This window comes from Neovison vison, chromosome 12 (genome assembly GCF_020171115.1).
Source record: "Neovison vison isolate M4711 chromosome 12, ASM_NN_V1, whole genome shotgun sequence".
NCBI lineage: Eukaryota > Metazoa > Chordata > Mammalia > Carnivora > Mustelidae > Neogale > Neogale vison.
Genome location: NC_058102.1, coordinates 17,564,099 through 17,585,419, shown reverse-complemented (window position 1 = coordinate 17,585,419; position 21,321 = coordinate 17,564,099). Strand labels below are relative to the sequence as shown.

Genomic DNA, 21,321 nt, shown 5'->3' with positions numbered 1-21,321 from the left:
GTGTGTGTGTGTGTGTGTGTATACATGTGAAAATGTTGCAGAATCAGAGGGAATACTAAATATATCTGCTTTCTGTAGTTTTCTCTTATGCTCTGGGGTTAGAAAAAAATCTGCTTAAATAGAATACAACCTTATCTTTTGTTTCTAAACCTTTTTGAGGGAATTGGAAAGATTGAGACAGTTTTTTTCAAAATCCTAGTGTTGGGCACATTGACTGGACATTTTTTTTTTAAAGATTTTTTATTTATTTATTTGAGAGAGAGAGACAGTGAGAGAGAGCATGAGCGAGGAGAAGGTCAGAGAGCGAAGCAGACTCCACATGGAGCTGGGAGCCTGATGTGGGACTCGATCCTGGGACTCCAGGATCACGCCCTGAGCCGAAGGCAGTCGTCCAACCAACTGCGCCACCCAGGCGTCCCAACTGGACATTTTTAAATACTATGATTAAGTCATTCATTGTCTGTTTTAACACTCATTAGGTAACAAAGAATATGGAAAATGCAAAATATTTTCTGTATAAATGTTTGAAGCATGTTTATTGGAATTATGAGTATTAACGTGGGATTAATGTAGAATTGAGCTACTAGTGTAGCTGAGAACTTTTTAGCTAGCTTTTACATGGAATTTAGTAGGAGTGTGTGTGTGTGCGTGTGTGCACACATGTGCGTGCACATACACGCATGTGAGGGATTGGTTGTGTCATTCTCCGCAGATTCTTCTTATATTTTAATGACTGTAATTCATGTTGCCTAGTGGGTATGTTATACAATCAAAGGTAGTATCTACATTTTCTTCCATGTAGATGCTTTATGTTCACAAAGGGTATATTTGCACAAGTTTTGTATGTATCTAGACCAACTCGTATCACAGCTGAAGAAACTGAAATCCAGAAGGCATTATTAAATCAAAGATATATCTCTCAAGTCATTGAAGATCATTTTTTTAAAGAACATACTAAGGGAGACTTCTCAATTTTATTCTTTTGTGCAACATCTTTTATGTTTTTATACTTCTGATTTTTAAAAATTTTATAGTATTCCCTTTAAAATGACTTTCTTACTAATAGCATCCATATGAAATTTAACAACTAGGTAAAAGGAAGTTGGATTTTCTTCTTCTTCCATTTGGTCCTTCAGAGGGCCTGCTAAGGTCCCTGTAGTAGATCCTAACCCTGACAGGATAATCTCAGGGCTGAGTGATCCAGTAAGTAAGACTCATCTCACTCCTATCCCACAGGAAGAGTCAGTTTCCAGTGACAACACACTTGAGCTTCTGGCATATTTTCTGCCACCATAAATCATTCCAGAATCCAGTCCTTTAGGGAAGAGATATTTCCTTTCAAATGTGTATTCTCAGGCCCATATAGCTATGGGATCTTGGACATGGCCTATAATCACATTAGCATACAACTGTGGGGTAAGGCAAGTGGGAAATTCTTAGTAGGTAGGACTCTCCACACAACCCAGGTTTAATTTGAACCTTCCAGCGAGACTCCTCTGAAGGAGATAAAGAAGAAGAGCTATCATCAGGATGTTGTAGGCCTGTTTGCAGTAGCTGGCCTAGAACATAGTAAGTACTTCACATGACAAGTTCTTTGTGAGAACTAAAAATCCCTCTGAGGCTTAAAAAAGCATCCTAGGGTTTTGTTTTAATTTGACAAATAAATAGCACTAAAAACTAAGATGTATTTATCATATGAATATATATATCATATGAATATGATAAATACATCTATGATATTTATATCGTATACATCAGAGAAGTCATCATCATGTCTTATTAAGGAGTCTTTAGTCTTCCTTATGTTCTCATGTTTTATTTTTCTAGCATGTCTCATACCCTGTAGACTTTAAAAAGCACACATAATTTTCTTGCCTTCCCACTTTATAGATCATGTCATGCTTCGCCATTAAAGCTTCCCCACTCTTAGTTTTTTTATGGAATAACTTGTTATTTCATGGAGTCTTGTTAGACCCAACTGTGATAATATTCTGTGTATCTTGTGGGTTGAATAAAATACTGTTAATATTGTTAATTTGTTAAAAGAGATCTAAGAGTAGTGGTGTGTTTGCAAAACTCTTGAGCCGAATAAAAAGTTGAAGAGCTATAGGATTTGTAGAAATCTTTGATTTCTTCTGATGTCTTACAGTCCAGATGCTTTTAACTGCAGGCAACAGGGTAGAAACACGCATGTGACATCTACAAACCAGAAAGTGATGACAGCAGGCAGAGTGGAGCGCTATAAAAATTTTATCATCTCATTTGAAGGGCTCGTGTTGCTTATTAATGGCAGAAATTCAAGTTCTAACAAGTGGCAGTTTTAGTCTGTGTTTAGCTTTGCCATTTTGCTTTCTTTTGCTGGGTTCCTCTTTGCTTTCCCCCTTGTTTCTCTGCTCTGAAATTTATGAGCTGCTTCTCTCATCTTTTGACAGCCTTGACCTGGGCTCTCAGAAGTGTAAGCAGTCAATTCCAATAGTGATCTGCTGCTTGGGTTTTTTGTCCTTATAACCAGAGCATAGAAAGGCAGGCTTCTGGAACCTCAAGCAATGGGTAAGGATCCAGAAAGGAGGGAAATGTTGAATCTGTTTGTTCTTTAGTAGGAGTCAAGCCCTCCTCTTCCTCCTCCTTCACCTCCTTCTCCTGCCCCTTCTCCTTCTCCTTTTCCTTCTCCCCCCTCCCCTTCCTCTCCCTCCGTCTTTCTCCTCCCTCTCCTCCTCGTCTTCCTCCTCCTCCTTCCCCTTTCTCCTCCTCTTCCTCTGGCTACATTTAATTTAAGTGGCATGGAATTAGAACTAGCAACAACAACAAAAGCATCTTAAAAGGTTTTTTTTTTTTTTTTTTTTTTTTTTTTTTTTTTTAAAGAGAGGCCTAGATTGAAGAACCACCGCCTCTAATTAGTTTTGGAGGCTTTGGAAGAGAAGCCAAATTGTGTTCACTTCATTTAGTTTTAAGAGAAGACTTTTTTTTTCTTTTTTTGGTCCTAGATAAAAAATTTAGCTCCTATGGAAGCTATACTTTTCTTTTTTTCTTCCTTTCAAATTTTTCAGAATATCAAGGTTGGTCATTTTCCAACTTTTGGTCTTGGTGTACCCCTTCACATTATCAAAGATGCCAACAGTGAAAATGGCAAATATATCTTATTATTCTGAAAGTAGTATTGACCTCAGGAATTCCAGAGGTATGCCTGCCACATCTTGAGGGACACTGGTCAAGGAGATGTTTATGATGTCTGCACAAAGGAAATCAAGAAATCAGTTTCAGAGACTCCTTATTAGCTACAGATTGATGCACCCAAAGTGGGCTGACTTAGAACTTCCTGAGTTTTCCAAACTCAAACCAGCCATATGCAGAGACATGACTGAAGGTTATAGAATGAAGATGAATGAGCCAGACTTTCCCCACAAATCTGAACAGGAATATACTGTTGTGGGTTCTGTAGAAGAGCTTTGAAGTCTATTAGTCCAGCAATTCCCTCAGTAAACAGAAAGGTTGAAAGACTAATATAATGAATAGCCCTATTCTTGTCTTAAGATTCACATTTTGCTACATTTGTTTTATTTTTCTTCCTTACATCTTCTTTTCTCTCCCAGTCAATCTCTCTGTCTCTCTCTCTCTCTCCACACACACACACACACACACACACACTTTATCCTGAATCATTTGAAATAAATTATAGACATCATGACTTTCAGCCCTAAGAATTTCGGTACGTGTCTCCTAACAACAAGTACTTTTCCACATAAACCAGGTGGACTGGACACAATAATTCCATCCTCTGTAAGTTCATATGAAAGTTTACTCAGTTGTGGGGTACTGGCTGACTCAGTCCATGGAGCATGCATGTGACTCTTGATCTTGGGGATGTGAGTTGGAGGCTTTAGTTAAGGATCATATAATTTGTGGCCAATTATTATGTCTTCCAAAAAATTATTTAGGTTTGAGAAATACAAGAAAGGAAAAGTCATGCATAATTCTATCATGCCCATGTAACTTCTGTGACCATATTGCATATCCCTTTTCAGGATTCCTGTATACGAAGTTTCACATAATTATAAAACTGTGGTACAGAGGATTTGGTATTCTGTTTCCTTGCATATAACATGCTAAACCATTTCCATATTGTTTTGAATCTTGCACAGAACAGAACCATTAGAATTATTGAAGAACAAGAAAGCTACTATAATTTAGCCATTCTCCTAATGTTGGACATGTGTTGTTTTCCAATCTTTTACTATAATCGATGATGCTGTGTTGGTAATATGTAGATAAAAAGAATGGATCGAGGGTGCCTGGGTGGCTCTGTCGGTTAAGCTTCTGCCTTTGGCTCAGGTCATGACGTCAGGGTCCTGGGATGGAGTCCCTCATGGGGCTCCCTGCTCAGTGGAGAGTCTGCTTCTCCCTTTGCCTTTCCTCACTTGTGTTCTCTCTCTCTCTCTCACCCCCCAAAATAAATAAATAAAATCTAAAAAAAAAAAAAAGTAGTTGAGGATGGGAATAGAAAGGGGGTAAAGGAGCCTGGAGAGTAGGAATACAATCTGTTTGCAATTTAGCCTTTGGAGAGAGAAAGGCAGCAAAGACAAGATATAACTTTGTCCCTGTCCTAGGAAGGTGATACGCCTATTCAGGAGGTTGGGAGTGGAGAATGTTGATAAGGTCCCTGGCCTATTTTGTTCTGTTGAATTTCACAGGAAGTTAACATGATTATTTCTAAAGATATAGAACACATATTGAAAAGAGATTTGGGGATTTTCCCATTAACTAGATGATGCTAATTATATTAATACAAATTACTAGACGCTTTTCCTATGAGAAGATGATGAGGTGAGGGTCATTTTTATAAATATACTGTTTTGTTTAATTTTTTTGTTTTTAAGATAAATTCATATAATAATACTTGGTTCAAAGGTATGGCTATTTCAGTGGTTTTTGATCCATACTGTCAAATTGTTTTCAAGAAGAATAGTTATAGCTTTTATACCCCCTTATGCTCATGGACTGGCTTCAGTGTCCATTTACCAGCACTGGGAGTTTCCGTTTATATTATAACAGAAATAATACATCATTGCTTTAATTGGCATTTCTGATTTTGAAAGAAAAGTAAAATAGACATTTTATTCTAGTTTTGCTCTTTTCTTTCTAATGAATTGGTTGTTCCTATTCTTTATTCACTTTATCATCTGTGTCTTGCTGTTTCTTTACCAATTGTCTTGAGTTCTTTTTGTTCTTTAGTTCTTTTTTTTAAATGTAGGTATTTTTTCTTAAAGATTTTGTTTATTTATTTGATAGAGAGAGACACAGTGAAAGAGGGAACACAAGCAGGGAAAGTGGGAGAGGGAGAAGCAGGCTTCCCACTGAGCAGGGAGCCCAATGTGGGGCTTGATCCCAGGACCCTGGAATCATGACCTGAGCCAAAGGCAGACGCTTAACAACTGAGCCACCCAGGCACCCCATATGTAGGTATTTTCTTTAGGCTGTTCTTTTGCCTTAAAAAAATTATTATTATTTTGCAGTATAATTTGTTGCTCTTTTCCTTTGTATTTATTTCTAAGTTTAGGAAGTTATCACCTCATTAGAGATCTGGTAACAAGTCCATTTCACATGCTTTATTATATAGTAAGAGATAAGTGAAAATATTTTTTTCCAAATTTGCAAGCCATCATTACTATGCTACTTTAATTTTTTGGTGGGGGGGTGGGATGGAGGGAGAGGAAGAGAGAGAATCCCTTGTAGGCTTCATGTCCAGTGCAGAGCCTGACACAGGGCTCGATCTCATGACCCTGAGATCATGACCTGAGCATAAATCAGGAGTAGGATGCTTAATCAGCTGAGCTACCCAGATGATCCATTACCATACTATTTTTAAAAATATGGGTTTTTTTTCTTTATTGCTTTGTGTAATGTCTTTTTATCATAAATTCTTTTATATTTGTCTATTTTGGGGCTCTCCAGTATCTTCCATTGACTTACATAATTTTTATGAGTGTTAAGTATGGAGCACTTTTATTATTAACTTTTGGTATGAGTTTTACAAAGGGACAGTAGGTATTTCATTGACCCAAACATTAGGAACTGATCTTAGGCATAAGAGTTGGGGCAAAATAAAGAAACTCATAATTAGAACTTTATCTGAGTTTTTCCGACCACATGGTTATGTGCTGTTCTTGCCACATTTCCTTAATATATTTCTTTGGATGCTAATTCAAATTTTATTTCAAAATGAGGGGAAACATTTAAAAATAAAATTTGCCATTTTGTTAGAGGCAGAGTTTAAGGAGAAGTTCTAATGATTTTGATTAGTGGGGCAATCTTTTATATATCCATTCATTTGTTTATTTTTCATTTATTTTGGGTAAAGAGTCTCTCCCCAGTAATACTGCTGCTCTTTTTGATAACAGAAGATACCCCTTTCCCTGTAATGGCCTTGATTTCTGTGCTCCGTGTGCTGGCAGCTATCTGAGCTTAATAGGTGGGTGATGACCTTAGCAGAGATGTTATGTAAGGAATTGTCACCTTCCTTTAGAGTCAGTCATCCCATGAAGTCAAAGGAGTCAGTAAGACATAATGGAATCAAGAGGCTTGTGTGGCAGCCCTGACTCTGACACCAATTAATTACCTGTCTGGAGCTCAGTTTCCTCATTAGTTGAATGAATATGTTGGCCTACTGACCCCCAGTTTCTTTCCCTTGCTGCAATTCTGCGATTCTCTTTCCATGCACTGTTACCACTAAGAATCCTCATTTCCATGTTGTCTTCTAAAATAAGCAACATGGAAAAGAGAATATGAAAACCAGAGTTTAATTTAAAAACTTCGAAGTGTCATTGGTGAGGCTGGAGGGTATTGGTGAAGCTTTTGGATAGCTGGTATGAAAGGTCTGGTATGGTCTGGAACATTCTGCAGCAAATGCCAAGCCCCATTGCTCTTTTGGGATCCTATAATTAATTGGCATAGATTTTAGTTTTTCTTTAAGATGTACCCATTCTTCATATTAGATATGGGCATTTCTTTTTTTTTTTTTTAAGATTTTATTTATTTATTTGACAGAGAGAGATCACAAGTAGACGGAGAGGCAGGCAGAGAGAGAGAGAGAGAGAGAGAGGGAAGCAGGCGCCCTGCTGAGCAGAGAGCCTGATGCGGGAGTCCATCCCAGGACCCTGAAATCATGACCTGAGCCGAAGGCAGCGGCTTAACCCACTGAGCCACCCAGGCACCCTGATATGGGCATTTCTATATCCCTTTTTACTTTACCTATATTTCAGGTATTAGTAATATTTGAATGTTTAGCATATGAAAAAGTAGTCACTTACTTTTTGTATAGTAGGGGTTAGTTTTAAAAAATTTATAATTAACTAGCTTAAAAATACTTTCTGTAGGGCCACCTGGGTGGCTCAGTTGGTTAAGCCGCTGCTTTCAGCTCAGGTCATGATTCCAGGGTTCTGGGATGAGCCCCCCATCAGGCTTCCTGCCCAGCAAGAAGCCTGATTCTCCCTCCCTCTCCGCCTGCTGCTCTGCCTGCTTGTGCTGCCATTCTCTCTGCGTCAAAATAAATTCAAAAAGTTAATTTAAAAAAAGAACTTTTACAATTTTGCAGTAAAAAGACAAATAGCGAATTAAAAATGGGAAGAGGATCTGAACAGACATTTCTCCAAAGAAGATATATATACAAATAATCAATAAGCACATGAGAAGTTGCTTAGCATTATTGGCCATTAGAGGAACACGCATCAAACTACAGTGAGACACTACTTCACATCCACTAGGAGACTAGAATCAAAAAGCAGATCATAAGTGTTGGCAAGGATGTGGAGAAATGGGGGCCCTCATACACTGCTGGTAGGAATGTAGAATGGTGTTGATGCTTTGGAAAACAGTTAGGTTGTTCCTCAGAAGATATAGCATTTTCCGATTCTACTCCTAGGTATTCACTCAAAAGCATTAAAAACAGGTATTTAAAACACAAACCTGTGCACAAATGTTCCTAGCAGCTCTGTTCACAAAAGCCAAAGAGTGGAAACAGCCCAAATAGGAAACAACCCAAATGTCTATCAACTGATGAACACATTTAAAAATGTGGTATATTCATACAATGGATTATTATCTGGCAATAAAAAAGACATGAAGCACTGATACATGCTATAGCACAGATTAACCTTAAAAAATATAATGCTAAGTGAAAGAACTCGGTTACAGAAGACTGCATATTGTATGACTCCATAAATAAAGGGAGTGGTTGCCTAGATGTAGGGAAGGGGGAAGGGCTGGCTGGGGGAAAATGGGGGCCAACTTCTTTTTTTTTTTTTTTTTTAAAGATTTTGTTTATTTATTTGACAGACACAGATCACCTAGGCAGAGAGGCAGGCAGAGAGAAAGGGGGAAGCAGGCTACCTGCTGAGCAGAGAGCCTGATGCGGGGCTCGATCCCAGGACCCCGGGATCATGACCTGAGCCGAAGGCAGAGGCTTTAACCCACTGAGCCACCCAGGTGCCCTTGGGGGGGGGCAACTTCTAATGGCTGAAGGGCTTCTTTTTGGGGTGATGAAAATGTAAATTTGATAGTGGTGATGGTTGCACAACTCTGACTAAAAACCATTGAATTGTATACTCTCCATTTCCATTTTAAAAAGGAAAAGATTTTATTTATTTATTTCTTAGAGAGCACAAGCGGGGGAGTGGCGGGGGACATGAGAGAAACAGGCTCCCCATAGAGCAGGGAGTCTGACACAGGGCTTGATCCCAGGACCCTGCGGTCATGACCTGAGCCAAAGGCAGATAGATTCTTAACCGACTGAGCCACCTTGGTGCCCCTCCATTGGTGAATTTTATGGCATATGAATTATAAGTCAGTAAAAATGTTTTTAAAAAAAAATATGGGTTCTAGAGAATTAGAATGTACATTTGAACCCAGTTCCATCACTTACTGTAAGCTGTGCAACCTTGGAGAAGTTGCTTCACCTCTCTGAATCTGTTTCCTTATTTGCAAAATAGGGATGATGGTAGCAGTGTTTGTATAATGATATCCTTGTAAAGATTAAATGAGATGATGCATACAAATATTAACTCCCGTCTAGTTCTGAGTAAACATTAATAATCAACTATGCAGATGATGAGGAGGTTGAGGAAGAATGGGTAGGTCTTAGACAAGCAGAAAAAAGAGGAAATAACTTGTAGAGCAGGTAATAAGGGTAGGATTGAGCTGGCTTTGTTTGTGGCCCTGGAGAAGATAGCTAGTTTAAAATATTTACAAGCCAGAGGTAGCAATCTCTGTGGTTTTGGCTGGTGATGATGCCCAGGACAATAGTGATGTCATGTGGGGTAACATACCACTGAGCTGGGTCACGTTTGTTATGCTGCCAGATTCGGCTGCAGAAAAATCCTGGAGAGGAAAACAGAATCTGAAGAAAGTTGTTTTTTAAAATCTTGCTGTGCCTGAGGCCCGAAGAGCCTGTGTCTGCTTGTCCAGAAGTTCACTGGAGAAAAAGGAGTAAGCCTTGGCTTGAGTTGCCCAATCCTGTATCTCTGGGCAGGGTTGTGTGAGAAGCGGGGGCAGTCTCTGACCTCTGGCCCCTCTGCATTTACACCATAGGTAGGGTGGGGTGGAGGAATGTGTGGCCCTTGGTGGCAGAACCTGTGACTTAGTCTCTTACTTCAGGGAGGTTCAGGCTCCTGCTGTCATTTTCAGGGCCCCTGAGAACTGACCTTGACTGAAGCAAAAACAAATTGGAGATGCCCAGAGCGTTGCCAGGAGTCTGCGGTCAGATGACAGAACTTCATCTGTAATCCATTTTCGAGTCCTTCCTCAGACTTCTTATTTTGGTGGTTGGGGCTAAAATTGTAAGGCTCGCCGAGTGAATCTAATATTAGGGAATGCGTCATCATGTTTTCCTTTCTGATAATTACCGTCTTTGCTTCCATTACTTCTAGCTAAGGATCATCTCCCTAGTCAACCCTTGCCAGCAAACCCAGGCACTGGTGTGAGTGGCCCCTCAGGGTCCAGCGGCCCAGGCGTCTCGGACCCCAGAGCCCAGCTTAGGGCCTATATAGACAGCCACCCTGTAGTCATCTTCAGCAAGTCCACGTGCAAGCGCTGTGCTGAGGTAAGGCTTCAGCCTCCAGGAGCGGGGACACATTGTTGGCTTCCAGAAAGTCAAGACTTCTGAGCTCTGCTATAAGCAGTTGGATTTCACCTGAGGAAGGGGTTTGTGTGGGTGTAAATTGCTTCAGAGTCTTTAGAGAGTGATGCTTTGAGAACAAAATGTTGCTTGAGTAATCTTCTCCTGAGCTTTTGTAAAACACTAGATGTTTTCTCAAGTTCAGACAGATTAGGGGTGGGCGAGCTCCCAAAGCAGTTGATTGGCTACTCTTTTAGGCACTTCTATAGAGAGTATTTTCTGAGCAGCTGTTACTTAAGGTACTCCTAAATTTTGATAAGTACCTCTTCATGCTCATTATGGGAAAAAATGACTTCCCAAAGAAAAAACTGTGCTTTCCACTTGGTTCTTAGTCTTAGATTTTCTGAGAGGAAAGTTCAGTGATCACAGCTATGAAGAGGGGTGGTTTAGTCCACCCGATTTCACCACAGAATGATGTGGAGAATTGAAAGACAAACCTGATCGGGTGCTTTATGGGAAGGTTGAGGATGTTTGAATGTCACTGAAGCTTAGCTTTAAATTTTACTCAGGGTAGCTCTAGGACTAGACATGTGGATTCTTAAGTCAACATAACTGGCCTTCAGTCAGGGTAGGGTAATTTATTAAGTTCAATTTTCTCTCAGTTTCTTGACTGATTTTGCAGCTCTCAGAGAGATTGACCTCAGAAGACTTTTATTCTGGAAGGGTTACACAGAGACATGCTTCTTAGACTGTGTGTGCGTGTGTGTGTGTGTATGTTCCCTTGTTCTTTTTAAGATTTTTAAAAAAAATGCTTTTATTTGACAGAGAGAGAGATCACAAGTAGGCAGAGAGGCAGACAGAGAGATAGGGGGAAGCAGGATCCCCACTGAGCAGAGAGCCCGACACGGAGCTCAGTGTGGGGCTCCATCCCGGGACCTCGAGACCACGACCTGAGCCGAAGGCAGATGCTCAACCCTCTGAGCCACCCAGGCGCCCCTCCCTTGTTCTAAATAAGGAAAATGGGAAGGTGTGCAAGCAGTGGAAACACTGAAAGTAGGCAGAGATTTTCATCTTTGTTTCTCACCCAACATAGTCTGCTTTATCCCTGTCAAAGCCATCATGGAGCCTTTTGTTCAGGACATTATGTTGGGAACAGGGTTGCTAAGAGGTAGGAGACACAAGTCCCATCCCCAGGGGGGTTAGTCAAACTGAGAAGGCAGACCTTTGGCTTAAAAAGAAAAATGATCAGGAGCACCTGGTGGCTCAGTCAGTTCATGGCTCAGGTCATGATCTCTGGGTCTTGGGATAGAGCCCCAAGTTGGGCTCTGCCCTCAGTGGGGAGTCTGTTTCTCCCTCTCCCTCTGCCCCACTCCCTATGTTGTCTCTCTCACATAAATAAATCAAATCTTAAAAAAAAAAGAAAAAGAAAAAGAAAAATGACCTAAGGTAACCCATGCTAAATTCTAAGTAATTAGCATCGGCAGTAAACATTAGAGAGTTTGGAAGAGGGTTGGGTATTAGAAATCCACTGAAGGAGTGCCTGGGTGGCTCAGTCCTTAAACGTCTGCCTTCCGCTCATGTTATGATCCCAGGGTCCTGGATTAAGTCCCACATCAGGCTTGCTCAGCAGGGAGTCTGCTTCTTCCTCTGCCTGCTGCTCCCCCTGCTTGTGCTTTCTCTCTCTTGCTGTCTCTCTCTCTGTCAAATCAATCAATCAATCTTTTTTTTTTAATCAATCAATCTTTAAAAAAAAAAAAAAGAAAAGAAAAAAGAAAAAGAAAAAGAAATACGCTGTATAATTCCTGGCCTCTGGGAGCTTCATTATATAGCCCTAGTGGTCTTTTAAGGCTCTTCTCCCTCATTTGTGTAATCTGTAAAATGAAGGGCGTGGACTAGTTGACCACTGAGATTCCTTTTATTTAGTTCTGAAATCATGGAGTTGTCTAGTCATTTCTGTTTCCAAATAATAGTGAGGAGCCTGAACTTAGAAGTCAGAGTTTCGACCTTGTGATGTGAACTTGGTTAAGTTTTTTACCTGTCGTGTCTCAGTTTTCTCATCTGTAAAATGTGGGTAATAATACACATATCTCATAAGTTTGTCATGATGATCACATTAGCTAATATTTATAGAAGCCACAGAACATGCCTGGCACATAGTCAATGCTCCCTAATGTTTTTTTTTTGTTTTTTTTTTTTTTAATGAAAGAACTCCCTAACCTTCCTGTTTCCCTATTAGGACTTCACACCTTGGATGGTGATCTTTCTTCATCAGTATTGAGCCTCAGTCGAGTGGAAATCAATAAATATCTCACTCTAGTCCCAGTATAGTTACTCCTATTAAAAAGTAGCTGTTTCTTTCTTTCTTTCTTTCTTTCTTTTCTAAACTAACCTCTCCCTTCGAAACTCTGTGCACATGGTGGTGTAATGGAGGGAACATTCGTAGCTGAAAGGGCTCAGATCTCATTCTGTAGATCAGTTTCCTCAACAATAAGGTTGACAATGCCGCCTTATCTGCTATACTTGGTAATACACAGTTTGAGGACCAAAGAATTTCAAGTCTCTGTGAAAGCATGTGGAAGCCTCCAGTGTAGGCTTGTGTTAGGAGCCACCATTAAGATCCTACTATGTGCCAGGCGGTGTTTGGTCAATCTCCTCATTTTTTAAAAAATATTTATTTATTTGAGAGAGAGAGGGAGATTGCATGCACATACGTGTGTGTGTGTGTGTGTGTGTGTGTTGGGCCTGCGGGGAGAGGCAGCAGGACCAGGAAAGAGAGAACCTCAAGCAGACTCCGAGCTGAGAATGGAGCCTGACACGGGACTCCCATCTCCTGACCCTGAGGTCATGACCTGAGCTGAAATCAAGAGTAGGACTCTTAACCAGCTGAGCTACCCAGGCGCTCCAACATTCCTAAAGAATTGGAAAACTGCAGTTTTGACTCTGCTCTAGGCCTGCAGTGAAGGACAGGGCCAGCGTGGTCAAGATTGCTAGTGGTGACTGGCAGTTTCAGTGCTTGCTTTCTGCTGCCTCCCATCTCTTTGACTTGTAGTCGCTCTTATTTCTACTATCTTCTCCCTGAATTCAACTAACTTCTTCATTTCCTGATTCTCCTCCCTGACTCTAAAAAGGCAAAGAGTTTTTTTTTTCCCCTCAATTAAGTATACTCTAGGAATGATGAACATTTCCTGTAAAATTTGTGGTAGGTATTTGCATATCTGTTGTATTAAAATGTATATTAATTCTGGAAACTTTATTTAATGTCATTATCTGAGTAATTCCTGGATATGCCGGGTCTTTTGGACAAATATCCCCTGGTTTTACCTTGACAAATACCAGTTCTTAAGCTTTGCTGAATAGGTAATATATAAGCTGTTTTCAGATTTGTGCCAATTAATATGGAAATTAACTTTCAATGTCTTTGGCTGTGAAGGATGGTGAAGTGTCTCTTCTGGTAAAAATAGTGATTTTCTTCTGTGAGGGTACAACTTATAGACTTGACTGTTCATGGTTTTTTATTTTATTTTAATTTTTAATTTTATTATTTTTTAAAACTACCTTGAAGTAGCATTTCCCCAGGTTACTTCCTTCAGTTTTGATCTTGTCTTTTAACACTTGTGATGTGAGTAAATCAGGATGGAGAAACTTCATTTTTCTATCTGTACTTGGCCTGATGAATTTATATTTCTTTCTGGGATGAGTAATATAATTTGCATTGATTCAAGCTGGGAAATGCCCACAAAGAAATGAGCTTCTACATAAGTTAGTTTCCTGTTTGTTGCATAACACATTACAGTGTGTGATTTGCTGCATCCTGCTTGTGAAGACTGGGTTTTAAAATGCAAAGACAACTTTCTACCTTTTCAGAAAATGTGATTATTTGTTTCTTACAGGTATTTGAATGGGAAGTTAGAAGTATGAAGTTGGAATTAGCAAATGACATCTTATATAGCTTATGGGTTGCCTGACACCCAGATCCACTGCCATTTCCCCATAGTGTGTGTATGTTACAGGCAACGTTGATCATCCTCTGTTTTTATCAATTAGAATATTCTGGAAACTGGTGCTAATGAAATACAGATCTTTAATCTTGTACTGTGGAGCAGTATGAAAGTTTCATCAGAGCTAAAATTACCTACCAAAGAGTTTCTTGAAGTGGGGTCACGTGTATTCTAGAATCTAGAGCTGATATTTTCTACATTTCACATATTGTCAAATTTTGATACTTTTTAGGAGCTGTTTTTAGGATTACTCTCTAAATCTGGAAAACTTGTTTTTTGTAACAAACTGCAAATGGTTTATTTCTAAAATTAAGTGGCTGAGGAAGCCTTAAGACTCCATGATTTTATATGTGTTTGAACTTTTTTTATTTTTAGTCTTAGGAAATGAGCATTGGAAGATGAATTGACTTTTGTCCAGATGGTCTCCCAGCTGTAGCTTTCCCTGCCCTTTCCTTAAAGTCCTCTTTACTCACCCCATCACTCTTCAAAAGGATTCTTATCTTTTTAACTGTATGTTGCCGGGGAGCTAAATTCCGACCGGGGCACAGATATTGCTCAGTGAATATAAGAGGAGGACCACCAGAGCGGTGTGAATGAATCTATTTTCCCATTTTTATCAAAATCTTGTCTTTGGCCCTATACAATTGATAGAAATCTTTTAACCTACCGTTTTAATAGTTAAATTAGAATGGGAAAAGAACACATTCTCCGATTGTTAATTTTTGTGAACTCCAGGCCATAGTTCTGAACTTTTTCCTTTTATTGTAGAAGCTGGAGGAAATATGGATCTTCGCTGTCCTAAGGCATTAATGACAGGCTATTGTGTCTTACATATAAATGTCATTTTAAAGTTTTTTTTTAATCAGTAATTTATGTGTTATTTAGTGGTGCAAATTTGGCAAAAGTAACTTTTATCCTTTCAGTAAAATTTTTTTTTACAATTTTTGTGTAATCTTGGGATGTCTGGATGGCTCAGTTGGTTAAGCATCTGCCTTCGGCTCAAGTCATGACCCCAGTGTCCTGGGACTGAGTCTCACACTGGACTTCTTGCCTAGGGGAGGTGCCTGCTTCTCCCCCCGCCTGCCACTCCCCCTGCTTATGCTCTCTCTAACACATAAATAAAATCTTTAAAAAAATAAGTTGTGTGATCTTGAATGTATGACTTTTGTTGATTTGTTGGTTGAGGTTTTTTACTCAGCTAAAAAATAAATAATACTACTGTAGAATATAGTTTTTTTCTTAGAGTTTCCACATATGTTTTGGAAATATTACATATACCAGTGCCTTTTAAAACATGGTTAGTATTAATCCCATTTATAATGGGGTAGACGGAGTCACTAAACATTCAAAATGTATTTTATGAAGCTATGTAGGTGAATCATTGAACATACGAGTAGAACCAACAGACTTCAGATACCCATTAATTTTCATTACTGTCGACAGGGAGAGTCTTGTGGGTTGTTTAAAAATGGGCTGGTAAGTTTGCAAAGGAAAAGCTGATTAAAGAGGAAAGTAAAAAGCTGGAGAGAAAGCTTAAAAAAAATTCTCCCCCTTGTTTTTCCAGGTGAAGAAGTTATTTAAGTCGATGTGTGTTCCTTATTTTTTGCTCGAACTTGATCAAGCAGGTAAGATTCTGCTTAATATGTGAATTATATCTGCTGACTGTACATTTTATTTAATCCACTTTGGGTTTTTTTGTGGGGTTTTTCTTTTGTTTGTTTGTTTGTTTTGTTTTGTTTTGGTGAGGTTTTTATTGTTTAGTGAGCTTTTTCCTCTTTTTGACCCTTCGGCTGTGCCATTCCCTGGGACTAATGATCATATGTGGCTTTAGTCTACCTCGTTTATAGCCTTGTTAGGAGCTTCCTGTTGTTGAAATTATTCTTCCTATTAGCCTTGAGTCTAGTTACAGTATTTGCTGGTTTCATAATAACTTTACTATTTTTGTAAATTTGCCACCTTTCTGGTAAGTCATACGAAATAGTATTTGAAAGTAAGAGAAGAGACTTGGCTACAAAGATATGGTAATTGGGATACAAAGCTCATTTCTAGGGTCAGGAAGAAGGAGGTAGTTGTGGGTCAGGAAACTCTTATTTGATGCTTCTAAAGGCATGTTCCTGAACATAGAGAGTCAGGTAATAGCTGTCATCTATTGAGAGCCAGTGGTTCCTAGAGACTGTGCTGAGCTTGTATGCAAAGCCCTTAATCCTCACCAGAACTCTGCAAGGAACTTCTCCCCATTTTACAGATGAGGAAATTGAGTTCCAGGAAAATCAAATTTCCTAAAGTCATGTAAGTAGTGGATCTGTAGTTTGGACCCAGGCTTGTTTAATTCCAAAGTCTGCGTTCTTCCTATAATACTGTGCTATCTCCCCTAGCATGACATCATGAACTTCCTGTTTCTCTGTCAAGGAATATTCTTGCTCCCAACACTCCATAGTATATGGAAGGAAAGCCCAATAACTAAAATTTCACCTGGGCCCCAAAGTAGACTTTTTAAAAATGTATGTTTTCCTGGGAGAGGTAAGTCAACTTGCAGCTTGATGTGAATCAGAAAACTCGCAACAAGCTAATTAAACTAATAAGATAAAACAAATGAACGTATCTGTTAAGGATGGGAAAATGACAGGACGTAATAATGGAAGAGTTTGGGCACTACAGAGGTAACAGGTGCTTTGGGGGCATGAGTAAGAAGGCAAAGGCTATGACCAAAGTGCCAAAAGTGGATGGGAGACCAGTAAAGGTGAGTGTCATCTACTCTGACATTTTAACTCTGGCCACACTAATCAGACCGGAAGCTCTTTCCCTTGCTGTGGAAGTGGCTGTGGATCTACACATTGCAGCTGAGAGCTCCCACTCACCCCTTGGTAAAGTCCTAGCTAAGAAATCCTGAAGTATGTGAGCTGGGATAGGTTTGACCCGAACCAGCTTCTGTAGCTGAAAGCGGGGAGCCTCTTGCTGAGTGAGAGAGCTGGCGTCCTCTTTGTCCTCACTTGCTGCTTCTTCCCCCCGAAAAAGCTGTCTTCTGTCTCATGCTTACTGAGAGGCTGGACTCAAGGCTAATAGGAAGAGCTTGTAGGAACAGATCAGGATTTATAGAGGGAGGTAGTGGTTCTCAAAATGTCTGCACACCCCTGGGCGGGGGGCTGCAACTTTTTGGGGGGGTCCTCAAACTCAAAACTGTTATCTGATAGTGTTTAAGATGTTATTTACTGTTTTGACATTTCCACTGATGGTGCGAAAGCAGTTGTGGGCAAAATTCCCAAGGCTTAGTGTGAACCAAACTAGGGGTGCCAGATGGTGCTAGGTTATATTATAGTCTTCACCATCAAGCTGATAAAAAAAGAAAATGGCGATTTTACTCAAGATTATTATTCTGGAGGAAGAAGTAAAAATCATTACCTTTATTAAGTCTCGACCCTTTGAGTGTACATCTTTTCATATTCTGTGTGATGAGGGAATTGCACATCAAGTATTTTTGTTGCATGAAGCACGATGGTTCTCTCAAGGAAAAGCACTTGTACAGTTAATAGTTTGTGTTGCAAACTGAACTAGCTACTTTTCTCATGGATACCACATATACTTGGAAGAATGAGTGACAGTCAGATTATTCAAATGATTTGGATTATTCAAACTTTGGTATCTGGCAGACATTTTTCCTCAAATGAACAAAGCAAGTCTGTCACTTCAAGGAAAACTACTGACAGTGTTCGTTGCCCATGATAAAATTTGAGCTTTCAGGTGAAAATAAGAATTTTGGAAGTTGTACCTGGCATGTGAGCTCAATAGTTTTTCAGTACTTAAAGATTTTTCTGATGAGGCTGGATATAATATTTATAAAAAAAATTTATGAATAAATAATATTTATGAAAAAAATTATGTAATTTTTTGATGTTGTGGATTAAAATATGTCAATGTTTGAAAGACCTGTGTAATTCAGGAAATGCATATTTTCTGAATGATCAATGTATGATATTACAAAGTTGTTCATGGGTAAAAGAGCCATTCAAAGTAGAAGATAGACCACATGTGACAGAGTATGAAAAGCTCATTGATGTGGTTTCAGATTCTACATTGCAACTTACCTTAATCAGCTATTACTTGTGGAGTTTTGGTGTAGGATCAAGGAATATCTGCAGTTATCTGAAAATATACTACTAAATATTTCTCCTTTTTCCAACTACTTGTGTTTGTGAGAATGGGTTTTTTTCATATACTTCTACTAAAACAACATATATTGCAATATATTGAATGCACAAGTAGACATGGGAATCTGTCTTCTATTGGGGCATGTGGGTGGCTCAGGGGGTTAAAGCGTCTGCCTTCAGCTCCGGTCATGATCCCAGGGTCCTGGGATCGAGCCCCACACTGGGCTTTCTGCTCGGTGGGGAGCCTGCTTCCCTTCCTCTCTGTTTGCCTGCCTCTCTGCCTACTTGGGATCTCTGTCTATCAAATAAATAAATAAATAAATCTTAAAAAACCCCCCCAAAACAAAAAAAATACCCCAAAATTGCAAAAATGTAAAATAGTGCTAACCTTCTCATTACATTTTTTTATCTTAGAAAATATAGTTATTTTTAATTAAAGCATGTTATTTATGTTAACACATAATGGGTTTACTATTATTAATTTTAAGAGGATAAAAATATTTCTAAGATGTCTCAGTTTTAATTTTTAATGTGTATTAATATTAATAGCTATAACCCATATAAAAAAATTCTTTGGGGTCCTCAATAATTATTTAAGAGTGTAAAGGGGTACCGACACCAGAAGTTTGACATCTTGAGTCCCAAGGCAAGTAGGAAGTGTGAGTGTTACTCTAAGTACTTTGGGGGCAGCTGGCTGGCTCAGTGGGAAGAGTGTGCAACTCTGCATCTCAGATTGTGAGTTCAAGCCTGATGTTGGCTGTAGAGAGTGCTTAAAAAAAAAAAAACAAAAACAACTTTTAAAAAATCTGAGAAATGTGCATTCTGTGTGATTTACCGGTTTCCAGCACTGGAGGCTTACTGTACAACCTGTGCTGGGCCTCAGCCAGTCACACAGGAGAGATGCAGGATCAGGGATGAGATAGGTAGTGACGTCTGCAGACAGCTCATCATTACAGAGCTGGAATTGCTGCTGCGGTCTCTACCTGCTGGTTTTTGGTTTTGTTTTTGTTTTTTTAATTTTTATTTTATTATTATTTTTTTTTTCTACCTGCTGGTTTTGTCAATGAACAACCCCTTACTGTTTTGGCCTGGCTCCACGGAGAATGCTCCACAGGCATTACTTTGTCACCAGTCTTGGCTACCGAATCTCCCCAGTGCTTGGATCTTGGTAGGTTCTCATGGAGCCAGAGCATCATTTGGTAGGCAGGGGTGTTCGGGATAGAGTCAAGCAGGTGCATTTTTTCATCCAGCGTGTTTACCGAGTACTTGCTGAGTGCTGGGCTCAGTATGAAGCATGGGAAAGAGAGTAGGGAACTGTGCTCTTGTGAAGTGAGACTCGCCATCCCCCGCCCCCCCCAGAAAATCCCCATCAGCTTCTTCTAGAGCTGAGCGTCTGTGGCCACCTGACTGCACTGGTAAGGGAGCGGCCGCGCACGGAGTTCCTGGGGGCAATAGTATCTTAAGGAAAGTCAAGGAGGGAAGCTGTGCTGCCAGGAAGTTCCCCTCCCACCCTGACAGTTTCTTCTTCCTTGTTTTGGGCTGTACTTGGATCAGTCTCTATACATTAAGGTTATTATTTGAGAACAACCGTCAAGATCAACTCAGATCAACCAGGATTGGTATTGGAGAGAAGAGCGCCGCACCCGGAAGGCATGGCCTTAGAATCTGTGTGTGGGCAGCGGTAATGGGCACGTATGCTCTCCTCCCTGCGCCAGAGGCTTATGCGTGTCCTCGTCCTTAATCTTCAGAATACCATCAGGGAGGCAGGTAGTGATGTCACCTTCTTATGATGAGGAAACAAAGTGTGGAAAAGTATTCATGCAGAGGGAGGTTGGCTCGCTAGTGAGCCCACGGGTAATTCCTGATGCCTCCCCTTGGTGTCCTCTGATTACCTCCTCAGAGGCTTTCATGACTCACCCGATCTGCCTCATGTGTGATGTTCATGGTATTGATACTATGATGGCTGTTCCTGGATGGGCCCGTGGCTTCTTGTGCCCGGAGCTGGTGCTGGCTACCGCCGTGCTAGCTGCACCTCAGGTAGCCCTGTGCAAGGGCCATCACTCACAGGGCTCGGTGGTCTAGGAAGCCTCACTCTTGGCTTTGATCTTGAGAAACGGACAACAGCGGTGTAGTCATCTTCATTTGGTCGGGTAGCTGCTGCCGCTCTTCAGCTGTCCACGTGGAAGACAGATACGAGGTCTGACAGACTCGTGTGACCATTGCCAGAAGTGTATCTGGATGCCATATGTCACTCACTGGCTTGGGGGTGCTGATGGGTGTCAGCCTTGTCCCCAGCTTGCTTACAGAGGGCACGGCTTTAATGCCTTCAGCAAGAGGGACAGGAACTGGCTGGCCTTGACTTACTCACATTTAAAGTTACAGTGATGAGCATTTTTAAAAAATGCCTCTGTTTCACATCTCTCTGACTTAATCCTCACAATGACCTTATGAGCTTGCCGAATGCAATTCTGCTTTTTAAGCAAGGAAGCAGATACTCAGCATTTTAGTAACTTGCTCGGTGTTGCTGGGCCAAGCCTAGGTCTGTCTGGTTCCCTAGCTGCCTCTTCAGGGACCGCTTTCTTTAAACAAACAAAACCCCCTCACATTCCGAGGTACCCTTGGCCAGCTCAGGGCTCATCACATGGGTATCGATGTATATTCATTTGGCAGGTGTGTTTGGGGCACCTATTTATGTGCTAAGCACTGGCAGAAGCAAAAAGATGAAGAAGGCACAGCCTCGTTCTTTAAGGTCATTCTGTTTGTTGGCATCTGCCTCCCTTCTAATTTCAGTGTGATCTGGTACCCGGAGAGGCTGCAGGATCACAGAGTACTTGTGATCGCATGTTGCACAGGTGTTTTCCTGATAGAACAAAGTGGTGAGTAAGGAATTCACAGCTGTAAACAAAACAAATCAGAGAACGTCCCGGCTTGTTCATTTAAAGCGACTCTAGTGAGCAGTGCCCGGCAGGGAGAATGATGAGAGACAAAAGTGGAAAAGTAAAGAGGCTTTATGCCATAGAAGTGGGGGTCTGTGGGAGGTGGCTCTGTTTATTTCGATGAATGAGGCTCAAAA

The 21,321-nt window shown here is 40.3% G+C and overlaps 1 protein-coding gene across 2 annotated transcripts in view; it reads left to right on the top strand.

Annotated features, from left to right (window-relative positions):
- TXNRD1 (thioredoxin reductase 1) overlaps positions 1–21,321 on the top strand; it is a 127,211-nt gene that overhangs the window by 21,375 nt on the left and 84,515 nt on the right. The window contains exons 1-2 of one of the 2 annotated variants that reach the window (XM_044226879.1): positions 9,959–10,090; positions 15,668–15,728. In XM_044226879.1, the coding sequence (XP_044082814.1) occupies positions 15,689–15,728 (40 nt within the window). In that variant the 5' untranslated portion in view covers positions 9,959–10,090; positions 15,668–15,688. Of the gene's footprint in view, positions 1–9,958; positions 10,091–15,667; positions 15,729–21,321 lie in introns of those variants that run through there. The other variant, XM_044226880.1, reaches the window with a different exon arrangement.